At 40.5% G+C, this 26,620-nt stretch overlaps 3 protein-coding genes across 5 annotated transcripts; 1 reads left to right on the plus strand and 2 right to left on the minus strand.

Annotated features, from left to right (window-relative positions):
• Positions 1-1,526: 1,526 nt before the first annotated feature.
• LOC306907842 (uncharacterized protein) lies at positions 1,527-16,225 on the minus strand. Its single transcript, XM_079480287.1, has 16 exons — positions 16,087-16,225; positions 14,570-14,798; positions 14,289-14,485; positions 13,694-13,797; positions 13,306-13,349; positions 12,919-13,180; positions 10,508-10,689; positions 9,803-9,928; positions 9,544-9,672; positions 8,164-8,286; positions 7,246-7,381; positions 4,521-6,808; positions 4,200-4,387; positions 3,877-3,976; positions 2,519-3,362; positions 1,527-2,433 (listed from the first exon to the last, which is right to left on the minus strand). The coding sequence occupies exons 2-16, from the start codon at positions 14,729-14,731 to the stop codon at positions 2,303-2,305; spliced, it is 5,016 nt and encodes a 1,671-aa protein (XP_079336413.1). The 5' UTR covers positions 14,732-14,798; positions 16,087-16,225; the 3' UTR covers positions 1,527-2,302.
• A 597-nt stretch (positions 16,226-16,822) lies between these two features.
• On the plus strand, positions 16,823-19,978 carry LOC306907582 (protein RD3). 2 transcript variants are annotated; one of them, XM_079479772.1, is made up of 3 exons: positions 16,823-17,121; positions 17,845-18,146; positions 18,245-19,777. In XM_079479772.1, exons 2-3 carry the CDS (start codon positions 17,845-17,847, stop codon positions 18,603-18,605), a joined length of 663 nt encoding a protein of 220 aa, XP_079335898.1. In that variant the 5' UTR covers positions 16,823-17,121; the 3' UTR covers positions 18,606-19,777. The 2 variants fall into 2 exon arrangements, with proteins under 2 accessions (XP_079335898.1, XP_079335897.1); XM_079479771.1 differs by having other exon boundaries at positions 16,829-17,213; positions 18,245-19,978.
• Positions 19,200-25,308, minus strand: stx5a (syntaxin 5A). 2 transcript variants are annotated; one of them, XM_079479769.1, is made up of 11 exons: positions 25,132-25,308; positions 24,361-24,589; positions 23,917-23,984; positions 23,730-23,785; positions 23,526-23,596; positions 23,207-23,323; positions 22,952-23,008; positions 22,599-22,680; positions 21,796-21,902; positions 21,592-21,713; positions 19,200-21,498 (listed from the first exon to the last, which is right to left on the minus strand). In XM_079479769.1, the coding sequence occupies exons 2-11, from the start codon at positions 24,427-24,429 to the stop codon at positions 21,339-21,341; spliced, it is 909 nt and encodes a 302-aa protein (XP_079335895.1). In that variant the 5' UTR covers positions 24,430-24,589; positions 25,132-25,308; the 3' UTR covers positions 19,200-21,338. The 2 variants fall into 2 exon arrangements, with proteins under 2 accessions (XP_079335895.1, XP_079335896.1); XM_079479770.1 differs by lacking the exon at positions 25,132-25,308 and adding an exon at positions 24,792-25,131 and having other exon boundaries at positions 19,840-21,498.
• Positions 25,309-26,620: the final 1,312 nt, after the last annotated feature.

Below are 26,620 nucleotides of genomic sequence, written 5' to 3' on the forward strand. Positions count from 1 at the left end.
AACCCATTTGTTTTACATTTTTTACAGTAAAACTAAATATAACGTACCGATAAATTATAAAAAATAATAATTCACATTTTTCATATTTACACCTAACAAGCAACAGGTTTTAATAATATATTATAAATAATATAGTATATGTCATTTATACTATTCGTCTCTTAAAATTATGAAACCTTTTTGAAGATGTTTTGAACCCAATCCCATTCTTTCCCTCGAAGATTTCCATTTATAAACCATATATAAATGGATTTGACTTTCACCTTCAGTTAATACTGCACGGCGTCCATAAAAAAAGTTATCATTTTGTATTTTTAACAGTTTTACATTAAAGGGACATAAATATAACCTTGGCAAAAGGATTTGATGTACTTTATTGCATTAATGGTCTTAGATGATTTCATCTACACACAACGGCCTCTGTAACCCCTCCTCCTGAAGACATCAAACCTTAATGTGTAAAATGACCAACAGGTTGAGGGTGTCTCTGATTGGCTACATTATTTATATATAAATAAATTGCTATAAATGGCAGGCCACTCCATTTTCCATCCTCATTTTTGCCATTTACAAAGCCTAAAGTGTAGGGAGGACACATTTTATGAGTGGTAATAAAATGGAAACTAACCTTTAGCGATATTATCTGTGGTAACGAAACTACATGTAAATGTATTTGTACAGTCTCCTCATCTTCACGACCTCATTTCATCTGTGAGCAGCAGTGCAATCGTTAAGCAATAACCTCAAACATTAAAGCTCAGAATTCAAAACATTCTCTTTAAGGACTGCAGCGGCCCCCTGGAACCAAGCAAAGTACAGGGGAGATTAAACAGAACTGTAAAGACCCAAATGGCCTCTGCATCCTTTTAAAGCGCTGATACGGGATATCTCATCCCCAGACGTGTCTTTGATTTCTGCTCCAACTCTGACTAATGTTCGGCTTTTAAAAACACAAGAGCATAACATCATGTACACGGGTTAGCTCAATCTATTATTACATTATTCTCCAAACAGGTCGCAATTAAACCGTGTAAATTACTCATGACTGAAGCAGGTGTGCGTGATGAAATTATGCCAGCTGTTCCTTTCTTTCAGACCACAGAAATGCATTCCGTCTGGTTTAACAAGGAGTCTGTAAACCACCTGTTCAGTCAAAAGACAAAACCAATATGTTAAAGTGTAAAATTGTCACAGAAAACACAAAAATATTGGATTGCTGAATTCCGCGACGAACCAATGAGAATCAAGCACTGCAGATTTTACGGTGTGCACATTCAAAACCTGAGCCGGGTGCAGTACAAGAAAACTGTAAAAAAAATGTCTGCACAGTTTAATAAAAGCTCATCCAAGAAATCCTTCGATTGACCCTAACGTCAGCACGGACATTTATCACTTTTCTCTTCAACCTGAAAATGACTCAAACTAAAAATGGAATACCCTTGAAAATGAATAGCCTAAAAACTTGTGACTTGTTCAAACTTACAAATTGAATGTAGATGAAAAGAAAACAATAACAAATTACCGTATGCATTTCAATAACTCATTTTAATAAATGTAAACATTCCCAACTGAAAATGCTAATCACAGAAAAACAATAAACACACTGGGGAGCATAAAAGACATATCACGTCAATTAAATGTATTACATTAAAAATGCATCCATGCAACGCCACTTTGCAAACTGACAAATAATATAAATACTCCAGTGTGCATTATAAAGCCGTGAGATGACAGAGAGAAAGAGAAACAGTGTTTGACGGTGAATCACCATACAAGGATCGGAAACAGGCTCAGGTTTGATCCGAGTCGTACCACACACACAACACACGCAGGCACACACACACACACACACACACACACACACACACACACACACACACACAAAGTGTCTGTCAATAAATAGAGCTATTCACAAATTTCAAGTCTCATATAAAACAGGGGCTAACACCACCTCTATGCAAACAAAAATATATTACATCCACATAAGTGAAGCTGAAAACGGCTCCACTATACAAACCAAAACATATGACATCAAAACACACAGTAAGGCAGTTCAGCTGGAGAAAAGTTTGATGTCTTTCAATCTGAAGTATTTGACTAAAGTGTTCTGTTGGAACGTGGTACCATTGAAACTTACATTATGATTAAAGCGCCAATGATGTTCCTTCCCCATTGAAACACGAGAAGAAAGAACAGACAGGGTCTGTGAAATGTGAAATGTTTCTTTAAATGCATCACAAACATATGCACAGAAATGCAGTACCTATGGGATTTAATAGTGTGCTATGCTATAAAGTGAGAGCTATGGCTCTATGTCTTCATCTTCATCTTTGGGTGTGGCTTCTTTGAGTGGAAGGGGCATAGCATCGGTACCAAGAAGCCCCCTACGCAGGACGTATGGACAAGCTGGCCCGCTGGGGATGTCGGCAAAGCCTATGGAGAGAAAAGATGATATTTCAACCCTAAGCAACATAAAAAAGGCAAACGTACAAATACTTCACGAGTCGTTTGATATCACCTTTCATAACAACCTCTGGCAGGCCGTACGGTTCATACTCAGTGTCGTCATATGCCGCAGACATGCGATTGCGGTTTTGTCTGATGCGCTCTGCGAGGTGAGCCGGGTCACTCATGGGGAAAGCATTGGACAACAGCAGCTGGTTTGTAACAGACTGTAGGGTGCGCGAGAGGGGCAGCGAGTCAGCGGGTTGTTCATGACTCTCATCTTCATCAGTGTCCGGCTGTACGTTATCCACCTGAGTGCCGCGGTGGACACGAGACACTGTCGTGTCACTCGACTCTCCGCTCTCTTCTGTCTGTGTAGACACACTTTGAACATCTCCGACCTCTGTCCTGTTACCATCTCCATTAACCTCGTAGCTCTCTGACCTTTGACCCTTAGAAGACTCATTTGTCCGTGATGCCGAACCCACTTCAGCGACGCGACGGATGTTCTGTTTATCCGTTGCATCTCCATGGCGAAACCAGTGTTTATCCAAAGCAACGGTATCCGTGGTTTCAATCTGATTACGCGCAGTGCGCAAGTCAGAATTCTGGGAATCGTGGTTCTCATGGGGCTCTGTGATTGGCTTGGTGTTGATTACTTTTGTCTGATATTTGCTTGAAATGGAAATGTTGATTAAGGCATCTTCCTGGCCGATGGCTCCGGCGCCGGTCGTGATGCCATGAGACACAGGAGACATTAAGGCAATCTGCTGAAGATCTGATAGTCCATCTTTATTGTTACTAGTCATCATGTGTGACGTGCAGACTGGAGGAGTTTCATCTGGGTGTGTAGCAGAGCCGGTGGCACTTTCTTGACTGTTTTCTGTGATCATGGTTTCATTTTCAGTCATTAGGCCCTGAAAACAAGTAAACAGCACTTTATTAGCATATTTAAATATTGCGATTTTTCAGCTGCGACTAAACAATTTTTGTAAATATATTTTAAAGTATGAAATATTCTAATGTATGAAATGTAGCGGCATCTAGAGGTGAGGTTGCGAACTGCAACCAGCGGCTCACTCCACCCCTCCCTTTCGAAGCAAAGGTTGTCAACAAAGATGTCAACACGTTTATGCTTCTTTGCCGAAGGAGATAACGTATTTACGAAACTCTCTGTAGAGTTTTTCCATTTAGGGCTATTGTAGAAACAACAGAGAATTCTATGTAAGGGGACCCGCGGTGTGTGTAGATAGAAATAGGTCATTCTAAGGTTATAAAAACATGACGCTTCATTATGTAAGGCCTTTATACACCTCTGAAGACATAGTTATGTATATTATATTGCATTTGTGTCAAAAAATCCTCTAAAACATTTCACACTGCACCTTGGTTGTATTGTATTGTATTGAATTTGAATGACTAAAGCGATACCTCAGCAGGTTTTCTCCCGACATGTTTCATTTGTGTTTCAGGTAAGTTGGTCTGTTCATTCCCATCCTCTGATACACACTGATGTGTCATGTCTATGGTCCTAAAGCAGCCAGAAGAAACAGAAGCGTCCTGTATAAACATCTCTCTTGCACAGAATCTATGTTTACCTTCCCCAAAACATATCATCTCCAGTCCAGCATACCCATAATTCACTTTAAGTATCTTGCACTCCGAACACAATATGAAGAAACGTTATTTACACAACTATATTTCTCACCGCTGATTCATCTCAAACAAATGTCAGTCAAACAGCCGTGTGTTACCTTGTCTGTTGCTTGCACGGTTTGACGGAATTGCAGGGAAGGATTATCTCGAACTCTTTCAGCGTGATGGAGGGAGAACTGCTGGCCTCAGTTTCTCCCATGGCAGAGATCTTCCAGAGGTTTAGTTCTTCAGCTTGTGTCCTGTTCTGCTCAGAGAGGTTCTGGATCTGGTCTTGTAGCGTCTGGATCTGAGACACACAAAAGAAGAAAATAAACATGATATTAAAAACAGATCGATTGTTTTTCTTAGGAAAATAAAAAAGATTGCATCACGGTCCAGTATCACGAATGTAAATGGGAAAGTGTTGATTTAAAATGTACCGTTTTATGAAAAGCATGAACATCTGTTTCTTTCATTCCCTCCATCCCTTTATCGTCAGAGTTTTCATCAGGAACGACAGACTTCTCCTGTCCTGAGGAGGCGTCGTCTTGAAAACCTTCTTCGTTTAGCTTTTCATTGTTTTGATCTTCTTTAAAGGTCCTGTCAGCACACGCGTCTTTCTCCAACCATCTCAGTTTTGCTTTCAACTCTTCATTTTCTCGTTTGACAGACAGCATTTCTTCATTAACCAAAGCGAGCGTCTCATTCTGAGTCTTTGACACATTTAATTGATTTTCAGGGTCCTGTAATTCCTTCATCCCCCTTTCAAACTCAGAATCATCTTTTGTGGGGTCATCTAAAACATCATGAACTCGTTCGTCTTTCGAGCGAGAACTCGATACAGACGAGTTTTCAGTTTCTTGAGCATTATTGATAAACACTTGAGAATGTTCATGTTCTTCAGAATTGACACTAGAAGACGGAGGACATTCATGTGGCTTGAAAACTTCAGTGGTTATTTGTAGCTTATCAGATGCATCTTTAGTGTTGGTTTGTTCAACGTTTCTGCTTACAGAGTGTTCAATGGGCAGCTGTAAACTAGAGTCCTTCAAAATCTGCTGTGTATCATCATTAAACATTTCTTGGTCGCTTATGCTCATGTTGCTTATAACCGAATCGCAGCTTAGTTCTCTCGAGATCTCTGTAGAAGGTTCGGGGTGCATAGAGACCTCACCGAAGACGACGTCCTCTCTATCGTGCTGTGCTTCAAGCAGCGTGATTTTCTCTTGACATTTCTGCAGTTCTTCAGCTTGCCTCTGGATGGCGCACTCTTTATTATGTAACTCTCTCAGCAGGTTCTCGATGTTCTTGCTTTGGCTTTCAAAAGCCTGGGTCAGGTGTTTGGTCTGTGTGTTCACTTGCTTCTGCAGATCTTCCAGCTTTCCCTGAGCTAGTTTTGCTTTCTCTGCCTCTTGATCTCTATCCTCCCTCAAACGTTTCATCTCCAAAACGGTAGTGTCGTCCAAATCTGTCGTTTCTGAGCTCACTGCCAGAGGCTCTTCTATCTCCGTCTTGCCCGCTGTGGTTGTCCCTGGTTTAGTTTGTGCTCCAAGATCCATAATAAGCTCCACGGCTCTGGTTTCTTTGCAGACCATAGTGTTATGAAGGTTCACGGAGTCACAGATGGATTCAGTAGAGTCTTTATTGCTAGTGTTAAGGTGGCGATCTAGTTGTAAATAAGCGACGGGAAAATTTTCTTGGGATATCTTGTCTTCTAACTGACCACACCTCCGAAGATTATCCAGCTCTTCCTGAAGCTGTGCAATCTTTAGTCCCTCGGCTTCATCTTTTCGGATTTTCTTCCTCTCTTCTTCTCTCTGCTGTTCCCGTTCCTCTCGCTCCCGTTCAAGCTTGCGCTGAAGGTCTTCCAGCTCCTTTCTCATTCTCTCCATTTCTTCCTCCATGGACGTCTCCTTTCGCTCAATCTCAGCTTTGACTTCCTTTAGCTCAGAGCTCTGCTCCCTCTCCTTCTCTTCCTGCCTCTTCTCAGCTTCTCTTTCTACCAAGTCAAGACTTTCTTGTAGTTTTGTGTTCTCTTTCTTCTCCTGCTCCAGCTGAGCTTCCAGTTTGGCCATGCTGTCTTTGAGCTCCAGAGCTTTGGCGCGTTGCTGCTCTGTCTGAGTCGAATGCTTGCGGCTCAGCTGTTTCAGTTTGGTCCTGGCCTCCGCTTCCGCCCTCCTCTGGGACTCCAGGTCATCCAGACGCTTCTGAAGCTCGTATTTCGCATCTCTGAGTTCATCACGGAGCTCGGAGTTCTCTTTCTTCAGATCTTTATGAGACGCAGAGTCATGTTTTTCTACATTACCTGTTGTGACGTCTTCCCTTTTAGACCTTGTGCTGATGGTTGAGTCAGACATGAACGAGTCTGTGTCCACGTCCTCTATACCGGTGTCTTGTTCTGTCAGTGAGATGTCCACATCAGTGTCACTGCGTTCCAGTGGGCTGCTCTGTTGTGTCACAACACCTTTCGCTCTAAACCTCTGTGACTCCTCAGAACCTAAGTTGACAATGTGCTCTGAATCCATGCCCTCGCCTGGCTCTCTGCCTAAGGGGTACTTCATCCTCTCCTCTTCTCTCGTTCGGCCTGTTTGTGGCGCTCTCTTTCTCTGAGTGGAGGGTTGGTGAGGAGGAGAGCGGTCGTGATGGACGGAAACAGAGGGAGAGAAACAGTCTCCTGTAGAGCTGAAGTGAGGAACAGACACTGGTAGAGGAGCCGCCGCCAGCTGAGCTACAGGAAAGACACAAATATACAAAAGATTACTCTTTATTCTAACACTTTTTTAAAGACATATAAAAAATTGTATGTACGCATGTTGTGCTTGGAGTGTGACCTAAAGCTCATCTTTGAGAAAAATGTAAGGTGCCTTGGCCAAAAAATAACACTCAACTACAAATACACAATTACACATAAAAGCAATCTACTACCAAAACTTTAACTATTTAGTTGTCAACTGGTTTTGTACAGCACCAGAATGTAAAGTCGAGTTAGAGTCTGATTTTATGATTGGCTTGTCTCATAAAAACATCACAGACATGTGCTGTGAGCAGGTGCGCTGTCTAACTCTGGTCAGCAGGGGGAGACAAAACCACAACGAGAAACAAGGCGTGCCTACTAAACCGCACACAATCTTCCCCCCCTTAAGGATAACATTGTGCCGGTCTAACCTTTCAGTTCTTTTATTAGCTTGAGGGCCTCGGCAAGCTCGTCTGTCAGCCTCTTCACTTCCTCCTGCAGAGCTTTTTCCTGTTTCTTCATCTGGCCCAAAGACACAGTGAGGTTCTCGTTATCCCTCAGCGCCTCCTACAGGACAAGATGAGAGGTGTATGCAGAAAACAAAGCTAAAGCAGCTCAACAAACAAGATAATACACTTATCATACCAGTGCAGACACAAACTACATTCTTAATGCAGGAATGCATTTTCATTAATGGCAATTAAATCAAACAGAAGTTTTGTATAAAGGGCAAAAAGAAAAGATTGGGGCGAGTCATGTTTGACAAGGACACGCACCTAAAAAACACACAATGAAAGAATTTAATAGGACAAAGAGTTTAACCAACACTGTAATATAATCTGATCTGCGTTTCTATTATTTAACTCCCCTCAAGCTCTGGTTTCCTTGCTATATAAAGTGCTTTAAACTGCACAGAAAGGTTTCTGTGATTATAATTGTTGGCCCTTATGCTGGACATAGACTATAAATAAAGCCATTACACCCGAAACCAAAATCATAATGAGATAATGGGGAAGTCTGTGAATTGTGCGGAGTAAGTACCAGTAGTAGCGCTGGGAGTTCGGGCCTATTTGTGTCCCTCTCTTTGACGGCCTCGATCTCATTATAACTACAACTACTTTTGGCAACACGATTCTGGGAAAACAAATAGCGGCGACCTTCTTTTGAAATGTAAAAATGGTTCATAAAGTAAATGAACTTAGATAGCCAGGTGAAATATTTAGGGCTGTTTAGTGTCTCATTGGTTCTCTCTCCCTGGTTTAACACAGTCAAAAGAAAACCTACAGGCCGAATGTGTTTGTTGACGGAGTTCGACTGACGTCTGTATGAAGTCTGTGTGTGTGTTGTACCGTGAGTTTGGCCTCTGTCTGGGTCTCTCTCTTCTGGCTCTCTTTTAGGTCCGCTTCCGTGTTCTTCAGTTTTCCTTTTACATCCTCTAGATCTCTCTCCAGACCTTGCTTCTGCAAACACACCTGACAGACATACAGGCAGACAGCTGAAGGGTTAGTGGGTGTGCCGGGAGAAAGTCTGATGAAATCTTCATCAACGTGTTTGAATTGCAGTTTGAGTCACGTCAAACGGCCTCATGCAGGATGTCACACACAAACAGTGTTAAATGACCCATGACAAACAAACGAATGCTTGTGAGTGTATTCAACTCATGAAGTGGAAAATCATTTCAGACTTTTATCAGGAAACATACATGACGCCATTTCCTAATCAACGCTTTTTTAATGATGTTATATAATGTATTTATTTTGGCCACAGAATGCATAATGCAACATCAGAATCACAAACTCCATATTGAAAAACCACACATTTGGTCATTTGTATCAGTTTTGTGAGCTCAGAATGTTTCTGTATGCATATTGATTTCTGCATTGACCTTTACTGTATGTTTGTATTGCGTGTCTTAATTTCAACACAGCTCTTATCAGCCCATGCACAAATAACGAATGATATTCTGTGCAAGTAAAACGTCCAAAGTTGAACCAATAATAACAGATTAATATGACTGAAGACTAAAACCTGTTTTTTCAATGATTAAACACGGCAATTGAATCGATTTTTCCAAGGTGAAACATGAGATGGAATGTGTGAGGTCAAATCCTTGTATATCCTTCCTGTACTCGATACAAGACATACCAGCGAAACCATGCTATGAGTTTCAAACAGAACTGACACTGACACCAAACACTGACCTCTGCTCTTGTATCCTCTGAGAGAATAAAACAGAAAAAGAGGAATAAAAACATATGAGAAAACACAGAAGCAGCGGGAGAATGACACGAGAGAAGAGAGCGAGAGAGAGAGAGAGAGAAGGAGAGGTGACATTAGTACATTGACCAGTGGACACACAAAGTGTAGCTCCCATGAGACTCCCAGAAAGAGGGCGCGAGAGAGCAGAGGAAAAAAACAGACAGATAGTTGAGATTTTCAACCAAAGTTCAAACAAAATTATCAAAAATAAAGAAATATTTCTAGGCCAGAAGGGATTGTGGGTGTATCTGCAGTCCTAGAGATGCTACTTTGAATCTGCTGGTTGGCAAACTGATAAATCTACAGTGCTGTAGCGAAACTATACTTCAAGTTACTTGTTAAAACTGTAACTGCACTAAAGCTTTTTATCACATTTATTGCACGGCTCTCTGAAAATAACTTCATTTGTTTCGTTTCTACTCATTTCCTCACGTGTCAAGTAGCCAAGCAAGCACCACTCGCACAGGTACCTTATCGTGCTGGGCCTGCAGCGTGTTGTGGAGGGTTCTGGCCTGCTGGATCTCCTGGTTGAGTCTGTTAATCTCCTGCTGATGTTGTTTCTCCAACGCTTGTCTCTCTCTCTGCTGCTCCAACAGCTCCTGAACAACACAAACCACATCCAGCTCTAAAACTGAGGATTTATTTATGTTGAATTAGAAATGACTGGTTGATTTGCAGTGGGGCAGTAGATGCAGCAGAGGGACCGTCACGTAAACACACACGTCTCACCCTCTGATGCTCTCGCTCCATGTCTTTCCTGCGCTGTTCTGCATTGCAGCGAATGGATTCTGCATTTTGCCTTTGACACTTCAACTCCTCCTGAAGCTGTTTGACCTTCTGTTCAACAGACTGGACCTACACACACACACACACACACACAGAAGTCAATTGCAGACACACATAAATGTTCATTACACAGCACATGAAGAGAGCGAGCGAGAGAGTGCGAGAGCATCACACATCATACACAAAGCAAAGCAGAAAGAAATGGTGATACTTAAATGTGGGTAGACAAATCATATAGAAAGAAAACTTGGTATTTTTATGAAATAAACAATTATTAAAGGCATAGTTCACCCAAACATATTATTCTGTCATCATTTCCTCACACTCGTGTATGACTGTATCCTGCAAAACACCAAAGATATTTTGAAACATGTTGGTTTTCTTCTACCAACATTTTTAAAGAAATCTTATTTTGTGTTCTGCTTAGAAAGAAATCCATACAGGTTTGGAATGACATGAGGATGAATAAATGATGAGAGAATTTTCATTCTGGGGTGAATGTCACACTGCAGATTTCATGTCTCATGGCCAAAACACTGCCACAACAACATTTTGTGTGCTTATATGTGAGAATCAAACGATTCTGTTCCTCTGGCTTTGAGACATGAATGTGGCTGAAACACAACAGTGGTGCATTTGTGTGCTGACCCGGTCCGTCTCCTGTGTGATGCGGGTCTGTGCGCGGGTCAGCTGGTCTTGGGTGCGTGTCAGACTCTGTTCTTTAGTGTTGATATCTCTTTGAGCTTGAGCAAGACGAGACTCCACGTCCTTCAAACGCTCAGACTCCAGCAGTGCCTCACGCTGCAGGTCAGATACACGCACGCGCAGACCTAACAGAGAGAGATAATAAATGATTTACATTATAACTTTGACATTTCCCAAGAGTTTACTCTACTGTGAAAATCCACCAGTTCCTCAACGTTGGCCAATGACAGCTGAGGCGATTTACTTGTAGAAGTATTAAACATACAGTAGCACAAACAGCAGGTGTAAAATGGCAGAATTCTCTGAACTGTTTTTAATACAAGGAACTATTGTGAGTGTACTTTAGGAAAACAAACCATAATAAACATGTGGACTATGATCCTTTTAAATGACTGCTGGATCATCTGACACTGTGGCTGTTTTATACAGCCACCAGAAGGGAATTTACATTCCAGCGAAGTTTACATTCCCAATGGGGAAGGCATCTGAAGGACTGTGTTTAAACTGAGAATGTAGATCCGTAGAGGTCTGTCACGATCAGCTGTGTGTGAATAAAGACCAACCCGATGACTCAACTAAACAATGGCGAACATTCTTAGCATTCACACAAAAACATTCATCCCTCTGTCTTGAATGCACGTACACACCCACTGGAAATCGGTCTAGCTGGCAGCACACAAATCAAATGCATCTAATTCTGGCCAGAGACATTTCTATTTATTAGTGTCTCGCCTGCGCTGATTCTCTCTCTCTCTCTCTCTCTCTCTCTAACTGCGCAAATCTGAACTTGAGTATAGCAGAGGAAATGACATGTTTAAACGCATTCTTTAAAGCCCACATGCACAACAGCTGCTAATCCTCCAAGAACCATCAGATATGAGGTTGAGCAATCACATACAACTTTACACAATATTAGAAATCCTCAGAGTCCTGGATAGACATGCATGTGTTGCCATATCAGTTTAAGTCAACACTGTTGTTTTTTAAAGGTATCCAATATATATATACAAATAATAATGAGCTATCTGTATCGGTCGAAGTCTCAATGCCAAGCATTTCAATTGTTTTGTTACGTAAAACCAATCCATGTGGGACACTCATATTGCATCACAGCCTGATTACAAAAACCCGCCTGCAAAAATCTAAAGGACGCATCATGCATATTCAAATCCTGAGATCATATTGTGTGTGAAGGGGTGGGTTTTGTGTGATCTTCAATGGGGTTTGCACTACTGGAAACCAGACAGTTTCCTCTAATAATCAGCCCGTTTATGTAAATAAACTTGATATCTCATAAATAAACATTATTCTGTTCCTATGGTTATTTAGCAAACACATGCACACGGGAGGAAAACTACATTAATATCATACTGTACATACTGGTTCTTACGGCAAAACTAGTTCTGTGCTCGCATTCAGCCGACTGCTGTATAAATCTCCAACCTCATTCGCATGCAAACACTACACAAATTTGTCTGTGCCACTGATGGGGTAGACCAGCAGACCTCTCATAGCAACAGAGCAAACAAAGACTTTGGACCAAATGAGGGATTCATTTACGACTATTAAACAAATCACAGATAGGTGGCCTGGATTTTTAAATGCCCTGGATACCAATTTATCTATTTATGCCACAGCAGAACAAAAGTAAGAATCCGGGATGCTACACGGCAAGAATTTCCCCAACGTGAACATGATCCATAGAAACAAACACCATACCTTAAAGGTGCTGTGTGTTAATAGAGGATCTATTGACAGAAATGCAATATAATATACATAACCATGTCTTCAGAGGTGTATAAAGACCTTACATAATGAAGTGTTATGTTTTCAAATCCTTAGAATGAGCTATCTGCATACATTGCGGGATCCCTTTACGTAAATATATTATCCCCTTCGGCGAAGAAGTGAAAACACGAAGACATCCTAGTTTTGTGTCATCTACCGTAGTGCTTCCAAAGGGAGGGTTGGGAGTCAGTTGTTGGTTGCAATTCGCAACCTCACCCACTAGATGCCACTAAATTTCATACACTGGACCTTTAAACACAACTAGAAATGCCTTTTGGGAAAGCATTTAACTTTTAGAACACATTTCAGAGTAAAAGAAAGAGGGAAATGATGCAATGTAGAATTGCATCACAATTGAGTAGACATGTGGAAGGTGTAAAACAAGCGAATAAATATTATTTGTATTTACTTAAACATCGCTAGCAGTCACACCCCTGTGGCCTTGCTTACATCAGCCAAAAGGTTTTTTTTAGATATTACGATAACTATCTACCTCAACCTTGCCTGGTTTTCTGGTCAAAATGTAAATTCACTCCTTCAACCCAAATATTGTGTGGAGAGCTCACCATCAATCTCGTTCCTCAAGGCCTCTTCTATCCCCGAGTCATTGCTCTTGATGACATCACCGGATGAAACACAAGGAGCTGGTTGTCCTTTGGGAGTGGACCGCAAATCCTCCCGTTCCCATGGAAACATGGAGGAGGGGGTGGATGCCTCCGATTGGCGGGTGTCACGCCGAATGGGTAGGGATTTCTGTGGTTGCTGTGGAAACGGAGAGGAAGCCCCGCCCGACACAGGCTTAGGGATGTCACCAAACTGCAGCTGTTGCTACAAGAGGAAACGAGACGAGTCAAACAAGTGACCGACAGGAAACGCATTTATAAACAATGATCCTCAATAAGAAAGGCGACAGGTTTCTGCTCCTGAAAGAGTTTCGTGCGCGGATGACTTACTCTGACATGCTGTGCTTTGCCATCACCTTCTGCTCTGAAACCACCTGCAGAGTTCAAACAGGTTACAAAACAGTCAAAGTACAATGACGTACGGATAGTTCTAGAACCATCCCGCACGCAGACACCAACAACACGCAATATGAACATACACACAGTCTAGGCACCGCCAATAAAACACAGACCAGAAAGACAAACAATGTAATAGTACTTTGTTCTATGCAATCAGCCCTAAGGGACCTTCAATAAGTCACAAAACAATCTTTTCCCTAGTTTATCAGAGGATGTTTTGTCATCTCTAAAGAAGGACATAGTGAGGATAGGCCAAAAGACAGAAAACAAAAGAGCAAGAATCAGGAAAAACAAATAGAGGTAGAGCGAGGGATGGTACCGCTGTGGTCCCAGGGAGAGCTCATGTTCCAACAAGGTGTGGAAAACAATACGGAATCCCCAGAGCCATTTGCCTTCTGCAGCTTTTCTACCTCTGCCTCAAGCCTGCACAGAGAGAGAGAGAGTTATGGGTCGCTCCGGTTGGCTTTGGCTGGCTTCTTCAGGCCAAAGTTTAAAGAGATACTCCACCCAAAAATGTCATTCATTATTTACTCACCGTCGAGTCGTTCCAAATCTGTATAAATGTGTTTGTTCTGATGAACACAGAGAAAAAAATTTGGAAGAATGCTTGTAATCAGACAGATTTTGCCCCCCATTTGACTCCCATAGTAGGAAAAATTGCTTTATCGTTTTTTTGTTCTGTTGAACACAAAAGACATTTTGTAGAATGTAAGACAGCAAACATTTCTTGAGCACTTTTTTCCTACTATGGGAGTCAACGGGGGGCAAAATCTGTCTGATAAGCATTCTTCCAAATTTCTTTCTCTGTGTTCATCAGAACAAAGAAATTAATACAGATTTGGAACAACTCGAAGGCGACTAAATGATGACACAATTTTCGTTTTTGGGTGAAGTAGAAACCATGTGCACCTCACCGTTTGATGTCCTGTGTGAGGTTTTGGATGGAGTTTTTGGAAGACTCAAGTAGGCCTTCCAGCGAGTGTACTTGTCCCGTTTTGACCTGTAAATCATGAGCCAGCCGTTCCCTGACCCGCACGTCCGCCTGCGCTGCCTCGCGCACTCCTCCCAGCTCCCTCTGAACCGCAGCCAGCTCCACACGCACCTCCTCATGCTGACGGAGAGGATAGGAAAAAAAGGAGGACGACATGAGAATGATGGTTTGTGAGAAATCCATTGTGAGATCACCATCACTGACCTTCTGTTTCTGTTTGTGCAGCGCTGCCTCCGAGTTGTCCAGCTGGAGTTGTCTCTGTTGTCTCTCCTTGGTCAACTTTTCATTTTGAGCCTCAAGTTGTTTTACCTTCTGCAGGACGTGACCCGTCAGACCGACGGTCCAGTCCTCGCCGGGCCAACTCATCGCTGCGGATGGTTACAGAGCGCAGATCGATGCTTCAAAGAGTGTGGTGCATGCTGGTCATCCAACGCTGAAAGTGAGGAAACATGAGTTTGCTTCAGCATTAAAGACTTGGCACGAGTCGTGATCACGTGTTCTGCCTCGGGGAAGAAGCTCTCAGCTGTCTGTACTCGTTTCAGACCAGAAATATCAGTTCACGTGTTTATAACATTCACCGATGACAAAAGGAAAGATGATTCGGTTCATTCGCATCTTTAGAGAGAAACGTACAGTGTTTGTGTGGGTGTGTTTGTCAGAGTGTTCATGGAAACCCTCTTACGGGACATAAACGCAAGAGAGAACCATTATAACCACATATAGGGCTGCTCGATTATGACTAAAATCATAATCGCGATTATTTTGGCCAATATTGAGGTCCTGATTATTTAAATCGACTTCTTTCAAACAACAAGTATGTAACCAGACTGGTTTTTGTTGAAACTAGTAACTATCGTACTATTTGTAAGTCGCTTTGGATAAAGCGTCTGCCAAATGACTAAATGTAAACATAGAAAATAAAAAAACTTTGCTTTTAAACTCCGAATTTAACTGAAAGATAAATGTAAAGAGCTGTGGATTTATCCTACAAGAAAAGAGAGGATCCTTGCGGCACAATAATCGCATACCTCGATTATTTCGTATTGACGATCACGATTAATGTTCGATTAATTGCACGTCAAATATAGAGACACAAGAGTAAAGAGACACATAAACGGGCTCAGAGAAAGTGTGTTTATGACCATAACATTCTGCTAGTTTAGCTAAACAAACCCAGCAGCGAGATATGAAGAAAATACAGCATATTAATCTCGCTGAACTGCGAAAATACAGATTAAGTGTCGTTATCGTCATCAAAACAAAGCGTAATGGTTTGGGGTCTTTCACACACACCTGACGACAGACTGCGACTGCTGACAATACTGCCTGACCACAAAGATGACTACACATATTTATAAACAGACTAGCCACATGTTTGCAAGATCACATGGGCGTTTATACGTGTGAAAAAATAGATTTTAATTGAATGAAGTTAAGAATCCTAGTATAGTGTCGCATTAACTCATAAATATAAACAAGGAAGCGCGATTGGTCGCTGGGTTATTAATATTCATTAGATAGACGCTCGCCATAGTATGTTTGTATTCCAGCTGGCGGGCGGGTAGGAAATAAAACACAGTTTGCAGGCTGCTGGAAAAAGCCCATTAAAAAAATTATTTTTTTATATAATGTACCGACACCGTTTAAAAACAGACCGAATTCCTGTCAGGCAAAGCGCCGAGATATTTTCCTGCGAAATGAATCAATGTGGCGTCACTTACCGGCGATTTTAAAGTTTGAAGCAGAGCGATCCCGACGTTTAAATCACAATTGTGTAGATGTTATCACATATAATGTTCGTTCATTTAAACAGTCCGAGAGCACGCGGTCACCGCTTCAGTCAGAAGAACTACAGCGGGCGGAACCTGATGTGCTGGTCGATGATGTCACCGGGAGTGGGCGGGGCCTCAGAATGTAATCAGAGGTAGACAACGAAAGCATCTTTTGGAGAACGTTAAACTTTTAAGATATATTTACCTATTGTCTTGTTTGTTTATTGGGCAGTAAATCTAAATAAATAAATAATAAATTAATAAGTCAGAGTAAGCAACACAATATCAAACTGTTGCTCATCTAATACAAAGGCACAAGTTTGACAAATGAATTATTTTGATGATGACGTATTAAAATCTGACATTGAGGTAATTCAGTGTCCAAAAAAGCCCATTTGAAGAAATGACATCAAATAAAACGTATCAATGTGTTTCTAATCCGTCTTTTTTATTTTTAATTTCCAGGCACCTTGTTTCAGGTACACCTCATGCATTAGGTAACGCCATTGGTCACTCTTACTGGTCTGTGAACACCAGCATGAGCAATACAGTACGTAACCAGATTATCCCCACCGCTTTGGACCCTTGTTTCTCAGAAGCGTGTAGGGCCACAGTGTAATCCAAGATCATCACACACATGCAGATTAAAACTCTGAAGTGCTGAATTAAGCGGAAACCCTTTACCAGGACTCTCCCCACAGGCGTACAGATACACAAGGATGAGTTACGTAACAGCTTAATAAACAATTCATAAACTATGCAAAAAAAATGTGAAAATAATCATGCATTTAATGCATCATATTGTTCAGAAGGAGATATTGTGCAGTCAGCTTCTTATGATGAGGAGGTCACAACCGTTTACATGTGCAAGGTGCATGTTCATTGAGCTTATCACCGGCTTGTATATTTATACAGGATTACAGCGTCTACAACGCACAGAAGAAGAATCTGGAGTCCTCAGGGTGGAAACCAAACCTTGGATTGGTAATTTGGCTGTATCTTGCTCTTTGAATCCACAAAACGAAAAACAGGATTATACCTTCAGTATCTGAAAACATCCAACCCATATTTGAGAGGTAGTATATATTTTGTGCTTTTCGCAAACAGTGTGTGTTATTTGCACCCCATGTAAACAGTAATGTACTAACGTGAATAATGTGCTTAATTGTTTGCACTCTGGTGTAAATAACATTATTCGAAGTATTAATATGATAAATAGTGTAAACCACACCCGACTATGAGAACATGGGAGCATATGGTTACTTCAAGATAATTCACACGTCTGCCAAATATTGAGAAGATTCACGTTATTAAAATCTATAGTATTAACTATAATAGTGATCGTATTGTGTCGAATTTATACGTTTACCTTCTGTTAGAGGGATAGTTCAGGGAATTTAGATTTTTTTATGAATCGTAAATTCATCATTTCCTCACTTGTGTATGACGCTTTTCTTTGGAAGACAAAAGAAAATATATATTTTGAAGAAGTTGTAAGGCAAACAACATTGTCCCCGTTAACTCACCAAGACATTTATTAAAATATCTTCTTTATATTCAACAGAAGTCAGAAGAGTCAAATGCAGATTTTCAATGACATGAGGGTGAACAAATGAAATGATTTGTATTTTTTGGTTGAACTATCCCTTTAATGGTCTTCTGATTTTGCTTCTCTCTGTGTAACACATTTCTTTTTTGCCCTCACAGATGTTTCCCTGGTCTGTAGTGTTTTCCCTGGAGCCAAAGGTTCCCGGCCAGCGTAGCCCAGAGGAGCTAGTGACCAACACCTTGATGCTGGAGCTGGGTGCCATGGTGAAACGGACCGAACGAATCAGACTAGAAAAGGAGGCCCAGAGCCGCAGACGGCGTAACTCTTCCTCCGCGGACTACAGCTGGCTGGCCGGACCTCAGCCTCACATCCCCTTCGAGCTCACTCCAGGAGACGCTCTGGACCTGCAAGACCTGTGTGCTCAGATACCACCTCAACAGTGTGGTCCGGCAATTGTGAGGTAAGAAAATTGACCAGTGAGAAGTCGCTTCAATCTGTGTATTCGCTTGTACATCGATCTGAAATGTTCACTTGTCTTCAATGTCAATTTTGCAAAAGGTTCCGTAAACTCGTGTCCGAGTTTGAGCCAGAGGTGCCGGAGGTACCGAAGCTGTTCAGGAGCGTCCTGCAAAACTGTCTGGATGAGCTTCAGGGGGACGCCGAGCTCGAGGATCGGGTGAACCGTTGGGAGAAGCAGCGCAGCAAAAGCCTTTCCTTTGTCACGTTTCGATCTAAGTTCCGCACCCTGGGCCGTGGGAAGGGAGGCTTTGGGGGTTCCCGCAACAACCTGCAGGAAGAAAACACGTGGTCGGATGAAGATGAGGCGGCAGAACAGGTGATGACGGTCATGCGCACCAGAAAGGGAAGAAGCTTCAGCATGCCAGAGATCACCCCCCTTGAGCAGGAAGCCCAGAGCTGAACAAGAGACAAGAACAGGATGGCATGAGAGAAACATGAAGAAATTTTAGCCAGCCAGGAATGAGGGATAGACGGTGGAGAAGAAGTCATACAAGCGTCAAAATCTCATGCTGGGAGAAATCTTGAAAGGAGGTTTCGTGCTTTTGTTAATCATACCAAAAATCACAACTATAGGCCATAGTTTAGCCTATGGCCAATTATTATTCACTTACAAAGTTTTTTTTAGCTTACTAAATATTATTACATTAACTGTAGTGACATAACTTCTTAAAATATTTTAAGGATGTGTTAAAACTTTTATATCCGCGTTGCGTGGTTGTGTTTGGTGTGTAAACTAATGCTCAGCTTCATGAAAAATCAAAGGAGTCTTTGAAAAATATACATGCATTTCAAGCGACTTTTTCAATGCACAGTGCGTTCAGACAGGGACACTGTAAGCTATCTCTTGCTAAGAGATCGTTGGAAGCGTTCACTTTACTGTAAGGTGCTAAGTAGTAAATGGATTAGCTAACAATGAACAATTTAGTTTTTCAGTATTATTAATCCCTGTTAATAATCAATATAGTTATTCGTGTTAATTCATGATGCATTGTTAACAGTGACAACGTTTGATTTTTATTAATGCAGAAATTAACATGAACAATAAATGCTGTATAAGTATTGTTCATTGTTAGTTCATTTAAGCTAATGCATTAACTAATTGTAAACAAATAGCCCCGTATTAGCTAAATAAGAGACCATTTCAAAATTATTTTCAGTTTTTCTGAATTGACTGTCTCTAGGTCTATGGCTAAATGTTTGTTTTATTCTGTGAACCACTAAGCAGTTTTTTCCTATTTTCAAATAAAAATATTGCATTTATCTGCAGAAAATAAATCGGGTGGAAATAACAGAAAAGATGCTCTGTATTTTTTAGACCTCAAATACTGCATAGAAAATAATTTCATGTTCACATTTAAGCAATTTAACAGAAATATTTGAACATATTTTTAGGAACGTTAAAAAATATTTGTTCTATGTAATAACCTGGAAAATGTTAAAGACATGATTTCTTTTTTTTGTCTTGTCATGGGTTAGACTTTCACATTGACGTTGGATGATTGGTCACTCCTGAGGTTTGATGAATGGGCTGCAATACATTTAAAAATGATGAATAAATAAAAATGTATATATTAAGTGCAGTTTCGGTCCATCACCACTCTATAGTCACCATTACAAACAAAAAAAGCAGCAAGATCAGTTTCCTAGATGTGTTTTACTCTGTACTGTTTGCCCTTTACATTACAACAGTGTTCAGTTGACACAAGAGAGAACATTCAGCTAAAAAAGCCCAGAAACAGTTTTCATAAAAAGTGCTCATTAAATAATACACTGTACACGAGTCTGAGCATGTGGTGTGTGCGAGACAGAAAGAGAGAGAGAGTGTCCTTACTCCTTGTTTTATCATATTAGGGTTTGACCTTCAAAATGCTGCTTCCATCCAAAAGGATTCACAATCATCTCAACTAGCTGTTCTCCTCCTTTATTATTCACAGTATGAGGGAGCAGATCTTCCAGGCTTAAATGTTCATTGGGCCAAAGTTGCTTCTTAGAAAAGATGAAAACATTTATCAAAGTGTCAATCTTCTCCATTTGCAGATGTTTGGTTCCAGTCTTACTCACACGTGCACATTTTTCAGCCATGATCTGGATTTGTAGAACCGTCTGGATTATCGTTTGGCCCGTTAAACTGCATTTTACTCTTAGTACAGTAAATTCCTATATACAAAACTCCGGTCTTCATTCGCCCCTCATTCGTTCCCGCATAAAACAAAGCAAAATCATAAGACCAGACAGTTTTCTTCTACTCCTCTATTTGGCAGAATCAAACTCGGATAACAAAAAGAAAAGCAAGTGAACATTTTAAACAGCTTATAATAATTAAGGCCCTATATTAACAGGGCCCTTAATAACACTATGGGAGAGATGACAAATCTCAAGAAATGTCTGTTTGATACATTTCACCCCACAAAAGAATAAATATATTTTGCGATTAAGAAAGAGAAAACTGTAATGCAGTTAATTAAAGTATAAAAATAATGAGATTTTGAAGGAAAAATGCTTAATTTTCATCACATTCAAATCATGAAAGACAAAAAAGGGCTTTATTGTCTTTGTGAGAAATATATTCATTTCTTTAGTTGTTGGGGTGAAATAATGACAGAACATTTCTTCAGAAAAGCAAATAAGAGACTTTCATATAAAAACTAATAGAGATTATTGTGGTATTTTTATCAGGTTTATCAGAATCAAATATCATTTATTGTAAAAATGTTATCGCTGATTATGGACAACACCGTCGGAAAAATATAATTAAACCAGTTTGAAGAATCAAACCATTAAGGGAGAAAACGCCTTCTTTTTTAATAAGTGACTATTATAAAAAAAAGGAGGCTCAAATATTAATGCAGATGTAGATCAGAACACCCTCCTCTCCCTAAATACACGATTAATCTCAGTTTCACCTTCATCATCATCTCTCTACAGTGAGAGAGCCGATTCTGAGAAGTGCCAGAAATTACAGCTGAACTGATTTAAGTCACTCAGACATCAAAATCCACCCCATAACCCAGAGCCCCCCCACAGTCCAGTCCTTCCGTGTTTTGCACATTCGCCCACGAGTCCGTCCCCGCTTGCCCCACCTTCAACCCCTTTGGATCCGTTTTCATCACTTCTCACTCAGGGTCGTTCCCCATCAAGCGAGGAAGACCACAAAGACGATGAAGAACACGATGAGAACGAGGAATATCTTGATCAGAAGCCAGCGGTTGGAAGAGACGGACTGGAAGTATTTGAGGATCTCGGTGTGGGCCATTTCAACATTTAGCTGGGTGTCTTCCACATTGCCGTCAATCCTGATGGTAGGCAAATAACAGACGATAAATTCATGATTTGACAGATTCTGAATTAGAGGTTTGTAGTGTGTATAGTATGTGTGGTTGTCTGACCTCTGGATCGTCTCCTCCTGCTCTTTGACCATGTGTGCCAACTGCTGGAAAATAGAACCCAGTTCCACAATGGTGCTCTCGATGTTCTGCATCGTGTCTGTTCGGCTCTGAATGTACGAGTCCTACGGACGGAAAGAAATTTGAGAATCAAAACAGCTCACAGTTAATTTCTAACTCTAGCCGTGGTATCTGAGAGAACGGCACCTGTTCATCGATGAGCTGTAGCTGTAGAGGATTTGCTCTGGAGTCCATGTCGATGGCCACATCTCCCCCCAAGCTCCTTGACTCATCTTGCATCAGAACCGAACTGTCTGTGAGAGCCAAGACATGAAACATTGTGTTAGATTTCAATATGAAAGATAAAGACTGCCCTTCGAAACCTTACAAATGTTTTTGAAAAACAAATCGGAATAGGAATGATATTTTCTCACAAAAAATGAGTATAGGTTTAATACCAATTCATTTTTTATTTCATTTCATTTCATTTTTCATAACGTAAGAACAATTCAGACAGAATGACGACTTATATTTATAGATCAATAACTGTATGCAAAAACCCCTTGAAATTTAAGTGTAAGGAAAAATCTAGGGACTTTTCATGACCTGTCCTGTTTTATATTAAAATGATTTCGATTTCGATCTCTTTATGAATCACTTAATGAAACATATCGTGTTTACATATCGCTGCTGTCTTTCAGAAGCCGTGTCTAATTTTTTCGTGATTTTTTTGTTGCCATAAATCATTACTTTTAGTCACCCTTTATGTTTGTCACTGGGTTTTACAAATATCTAACCAATAAAAAATATTAAAAACTGCTTGTCAACTTTAACAATGATTTATTTAATCATTTAAAAAGTACAGTGTTTTTTGGATATGTGAGGTGACGCTATTTAATTCAATCAATTTGATCGGTGTAAAAAATACAGATTACGTTCCCCTTTAGAAGGTTCAAATTAATTCACATTGTGTGACAGAAGCACAGCAGTTGAAAGTGAAAGTAACATACTGAAGTTATTGGCAAGCAGAGGTGAGGCTGACACCGGAGCCTGTGAGAACTGTTCTCTTCTGCTGCGTTGTTGCTTCAGATTCTACACACAGACAAAAGGAAACAACACTTAAACTATAAACACTCTGTGTACAACTACATTACTCAATCTGGTTCAATAGGCAATTGAAGACTACAAGTTAAATCTAAAACAAAGCTGGTGTGAAATTTAACTGGAACAGCAGATAAATTGTGTGTTGTGGTTTCTTCCAAGCAGTTGACTAAATATGTATAAGTAAGCCATTCGATCAACACTGAACTGACGGCCTCAAAAAGTACAGAATTGGTCATATAGAAGACAGATCGAAACATACCTCTGTTCTCACTTCCAAGACTGATTTGAAATCGTTGGACATGGATGCCAGCTTCGACTGCAACACAAACATTCACAGACTGATACATCTTGGATTATATTGCAGTGAGGGAATGAAAGGTGTGGTAGCTAATATGGTTATTGAGTGTCGATCAACGTGAGACCAACCACCCCTACTGTCTACAGCCAGGGGATGTATATTTTCTTGATGAGTGTATATCTGAGTACTGATAGAATATCAGATAAACGATTGTACCTGCAGTGAGACAACGATTGTGTTGGAATGTGTCTGGATGTGGCGGCCATTTTGGCCACTGCGGGATCGCACAAAGTCTTGCAGCTGTGCGATCTGCTTATTCAGACTGTTGATGTCCTGATGAGAGACAAAAACACTAGATCAGGTGTCTGCAATAGGTTTGCTCTTAAACAATATCAAATATTCTGGTAAACACTGATCATTAACACACATGCAAACACTCCTACAGGCAACTTTTGAGGATTTATGCCATTCATATGCATTTGATTCCATATGATGGCTATGGAGAAGAAAAGCACATACGCAACAAAACACCAACCTGTTTAATGATGTATGTTAACTCTTCAATCTCCACTGCTTTATCATCAAACAACGACTTTCTTTTGGCCACTGGGAATAACCATAATAAAATTAGAGATACCATTTCACTTCTTGAAGAGAACAAACATCGCTGATTTGAAATTTCCATGTTTGCTTTTATTTTAAGTTTAAGGATGAATTCTTTAAATGAAATGCTACTTACAAATCGTGAGCTTTTCCAGCTTGGCGAAAGTATTGCTCAAGTCTTTCCCAATTCTCCTGTTACAGAGAAACAAAGCAACATGTCAGAAGGACAAAGTCTCAAGGAAACCGGACAAGATGCTGTTGCGCCTAAGTGAGCGAAAACACAGCACAGGACAAGACCAAACTGAATGCATCTGAACTCTTACTTGGCCATAAGAGTGAAGTCACTTCGCTGTTTAAGGGCATTAATGACAGGTTTTGCGTGAGTCCCATTCTAAAACAAATATGACAAAGTGAGAGAGATGTTTGACAAAACCTAAATCCTTGTGACCCAAACAAAACACATATCAACAATATCTGATGGATCAAATAATGATCGATTGTAGATTGATATCGACCACTTTGAAAGATGCAAATACTGGTCCAGCAGCACTTCAGGTTTCATATTTGAATTAGATTATTTTGAATCTTGCATATACAATTAAAGCTTAAAAATATTGGACAAGATTTGGTTATGATACATGTTCTGTTAGCTGTATTCCGTTCGAACGTAAAAAAAAGATACAGTTAGTTCCTTTTGGACAAGCGGTGTTTACGTCTTCAGAAGTGTTTTTTTGACCGATCATTTTATATAGATTATAGTGCCGTACCTGTAACTGTCTTCCTTGCAGTGACTTACAAGCCGACTGAAACTCGAGTGTACGGTCTCGACAGGTCATGGTAAAGGCGCAGAACCTCTTGTATTTGAGTGACGGTGACTTCAAAGTGATCCACTGGTGTGAAACTCTTTGTTAAATGGTGTGGATGAGGTCAAAGCAAACACTTCAGATGTTAGTAGAATGTGACGGAGGTGACTTCTCGAATGTCTCCACACATCATCTGAGGATCAAAGAATGATTCAATCAGTCAACTGTACAGTATAGACTTAAGCCACACTTAAAATGCAAAGTAGTAACAAGTTATATGTCATCAAATGTAATAACAATAATAGCAAACACAAAAAGCAGCTGTTAACAGGTGACTGGGTTAAATAGTTAGAACAACATTTACATTTTACAAACAATCCTGAAAGCACCTTTACCTGGATGTCTCTTCATTCCGTCAAACCAAACTAAACTCACATGTTATCGGATTATACAGGTCAACTAGAACATTCTGGATCAACAGGCGTAACACATGATCAATTCGACAAACAACCTGTCACGAACAATAAACCAACAAGGCTGATGAAAAAATGAAATGTTTACAGGTTTGTTTATGCCTCTGTATTGACTGACACCGCATAGGAACGTTACGCAGCGCTGAGCGCTTATCGGCCCTTAACTCGACAATTTCTGTCTTCGTTTAAAATCATTCGACTGCAAAAGGGTCGAAATATTTACAAAACAAAACAGTATAATGTCGTATTAACGTCTACTCACGGTTAATGTGCCATTTCGTCTTTTATTTACAGTATTCCCGGCTTATTGACGGTACGGAGGACGGTGTTTCACTTCCAGTTCTGACCACTTCCGGTGTTGGCGACGTCACTGCCACGTCCACGGAGACGCATGCGCACATCGAGCAGTGGGGCTTCTTACTGGCGTGACTTGTGACGCAGAATGATTAGTTCGTTTTTTGTGTTGTTATGACTTATAACAGAAAAATACTGAAATGTTTTAACACGTGGCATTTTCAGGACTCGGAGACGTATAATAAGCGACACTAGATATATTTTGACATGCAAATAAAGTGAAAGATGTTGTTTTAAAACAGCACAATGCCAGCAGGTGTCGCCAAAGGTGTTGAAAATCGACAAATCCCACTTTGCTGTATTTTTTTCAACATAATGTCTTGTAAATCAATGATACAAAAGATTGATGAGACTTGTTTGATGGTGAATTTGAGAAAATACACACATTTTTGATGCTATATGAGGCGGTGGTGGCCTAATGGTTAGAGATTCGTGGACTGGAAGGTTACTGGTTCGATTCTCAGGGTCGGCAGCGGGTGATGACCGAGTGGAAGGCACCTTACCCTCACTTGCTCAAGGGCCCACTGCCACTGTCCACTGCTCCGGGTGTATGTGTGTGCACTTCTCACTGGAGGGGTTCAATGCAGAGGTCACATTTTGGTTATGGGTCACCGTATCTGGTAAATATGTCACTTTCGGGAGGACCTCTCGTAGATGCAACGGTTGACTATACACTGTAACAACCCAAATAGGAAAAGCTGCATTGATATGGTTCACTACCTTACGGAAATTAACTATGATTTTACTTTAGTAAAAGTGTATAAACCATATTTTGCTTGGCGGATTGTTACAATCTGTACCCTTGTTTTGCTACAAACATCATAGTTAGTCTAACAATTGTAGTGAGAGAATTATAAATGTACTATTGTTTTACTACAAATAGCCTACCGTACTGAAACTATGTTCACTAAAGTAAAACCTTGATTTTTATAAGAGATAAATACTAAAACAAATGCAAACACAAACCACACGGTTGGAACTTTCCATTAACGTTTTGTTTTATACTGAGCTTATGATATTTTGAGCTTCTTAACCTGTAATCTTCACATGATTGTTTTAGTATTTCCGGTCTCTCACAACATTAAGAAGAACAACCGCTTTATTTCTTAAAAGCGTCTGCTAAATGACTCAATGTAAATGTACTAACACTGTAAGAGTAAGTTGGCCCCAACAATACACTGCTTGATCCTCATGCCCACAATTCAACATGAAGCAGCATGTAAACTCTGTTTTGATGTCCTCTCGGTCTACAAGCTTTTTGTAGTCTTTATCTGCTTGGTGTGGATCAGTACAGCTCACTTTGAAACTGTATCTTAACATCTGCCTTGTTGTGATTTGTATGTGTGTGTGCAAAGGGACCGATGACACAGCTTTTTTCAGCATGAATCAATATCACC

The sequence above is a fragment of the Barbatula barbatula genome, assembly GCF_947034865.1.
Source record: "Barbatula barbatula genome assembly, chromosome: 18".
In the NCBI taxonomy this organism is placed as follows: domain Eukaryota; kingdom Metazoa; phylum Chordata; class Actinopteri; order Cypriniformes; family Nemacheilidae; genus Barbatula; species Barbatula barbatula.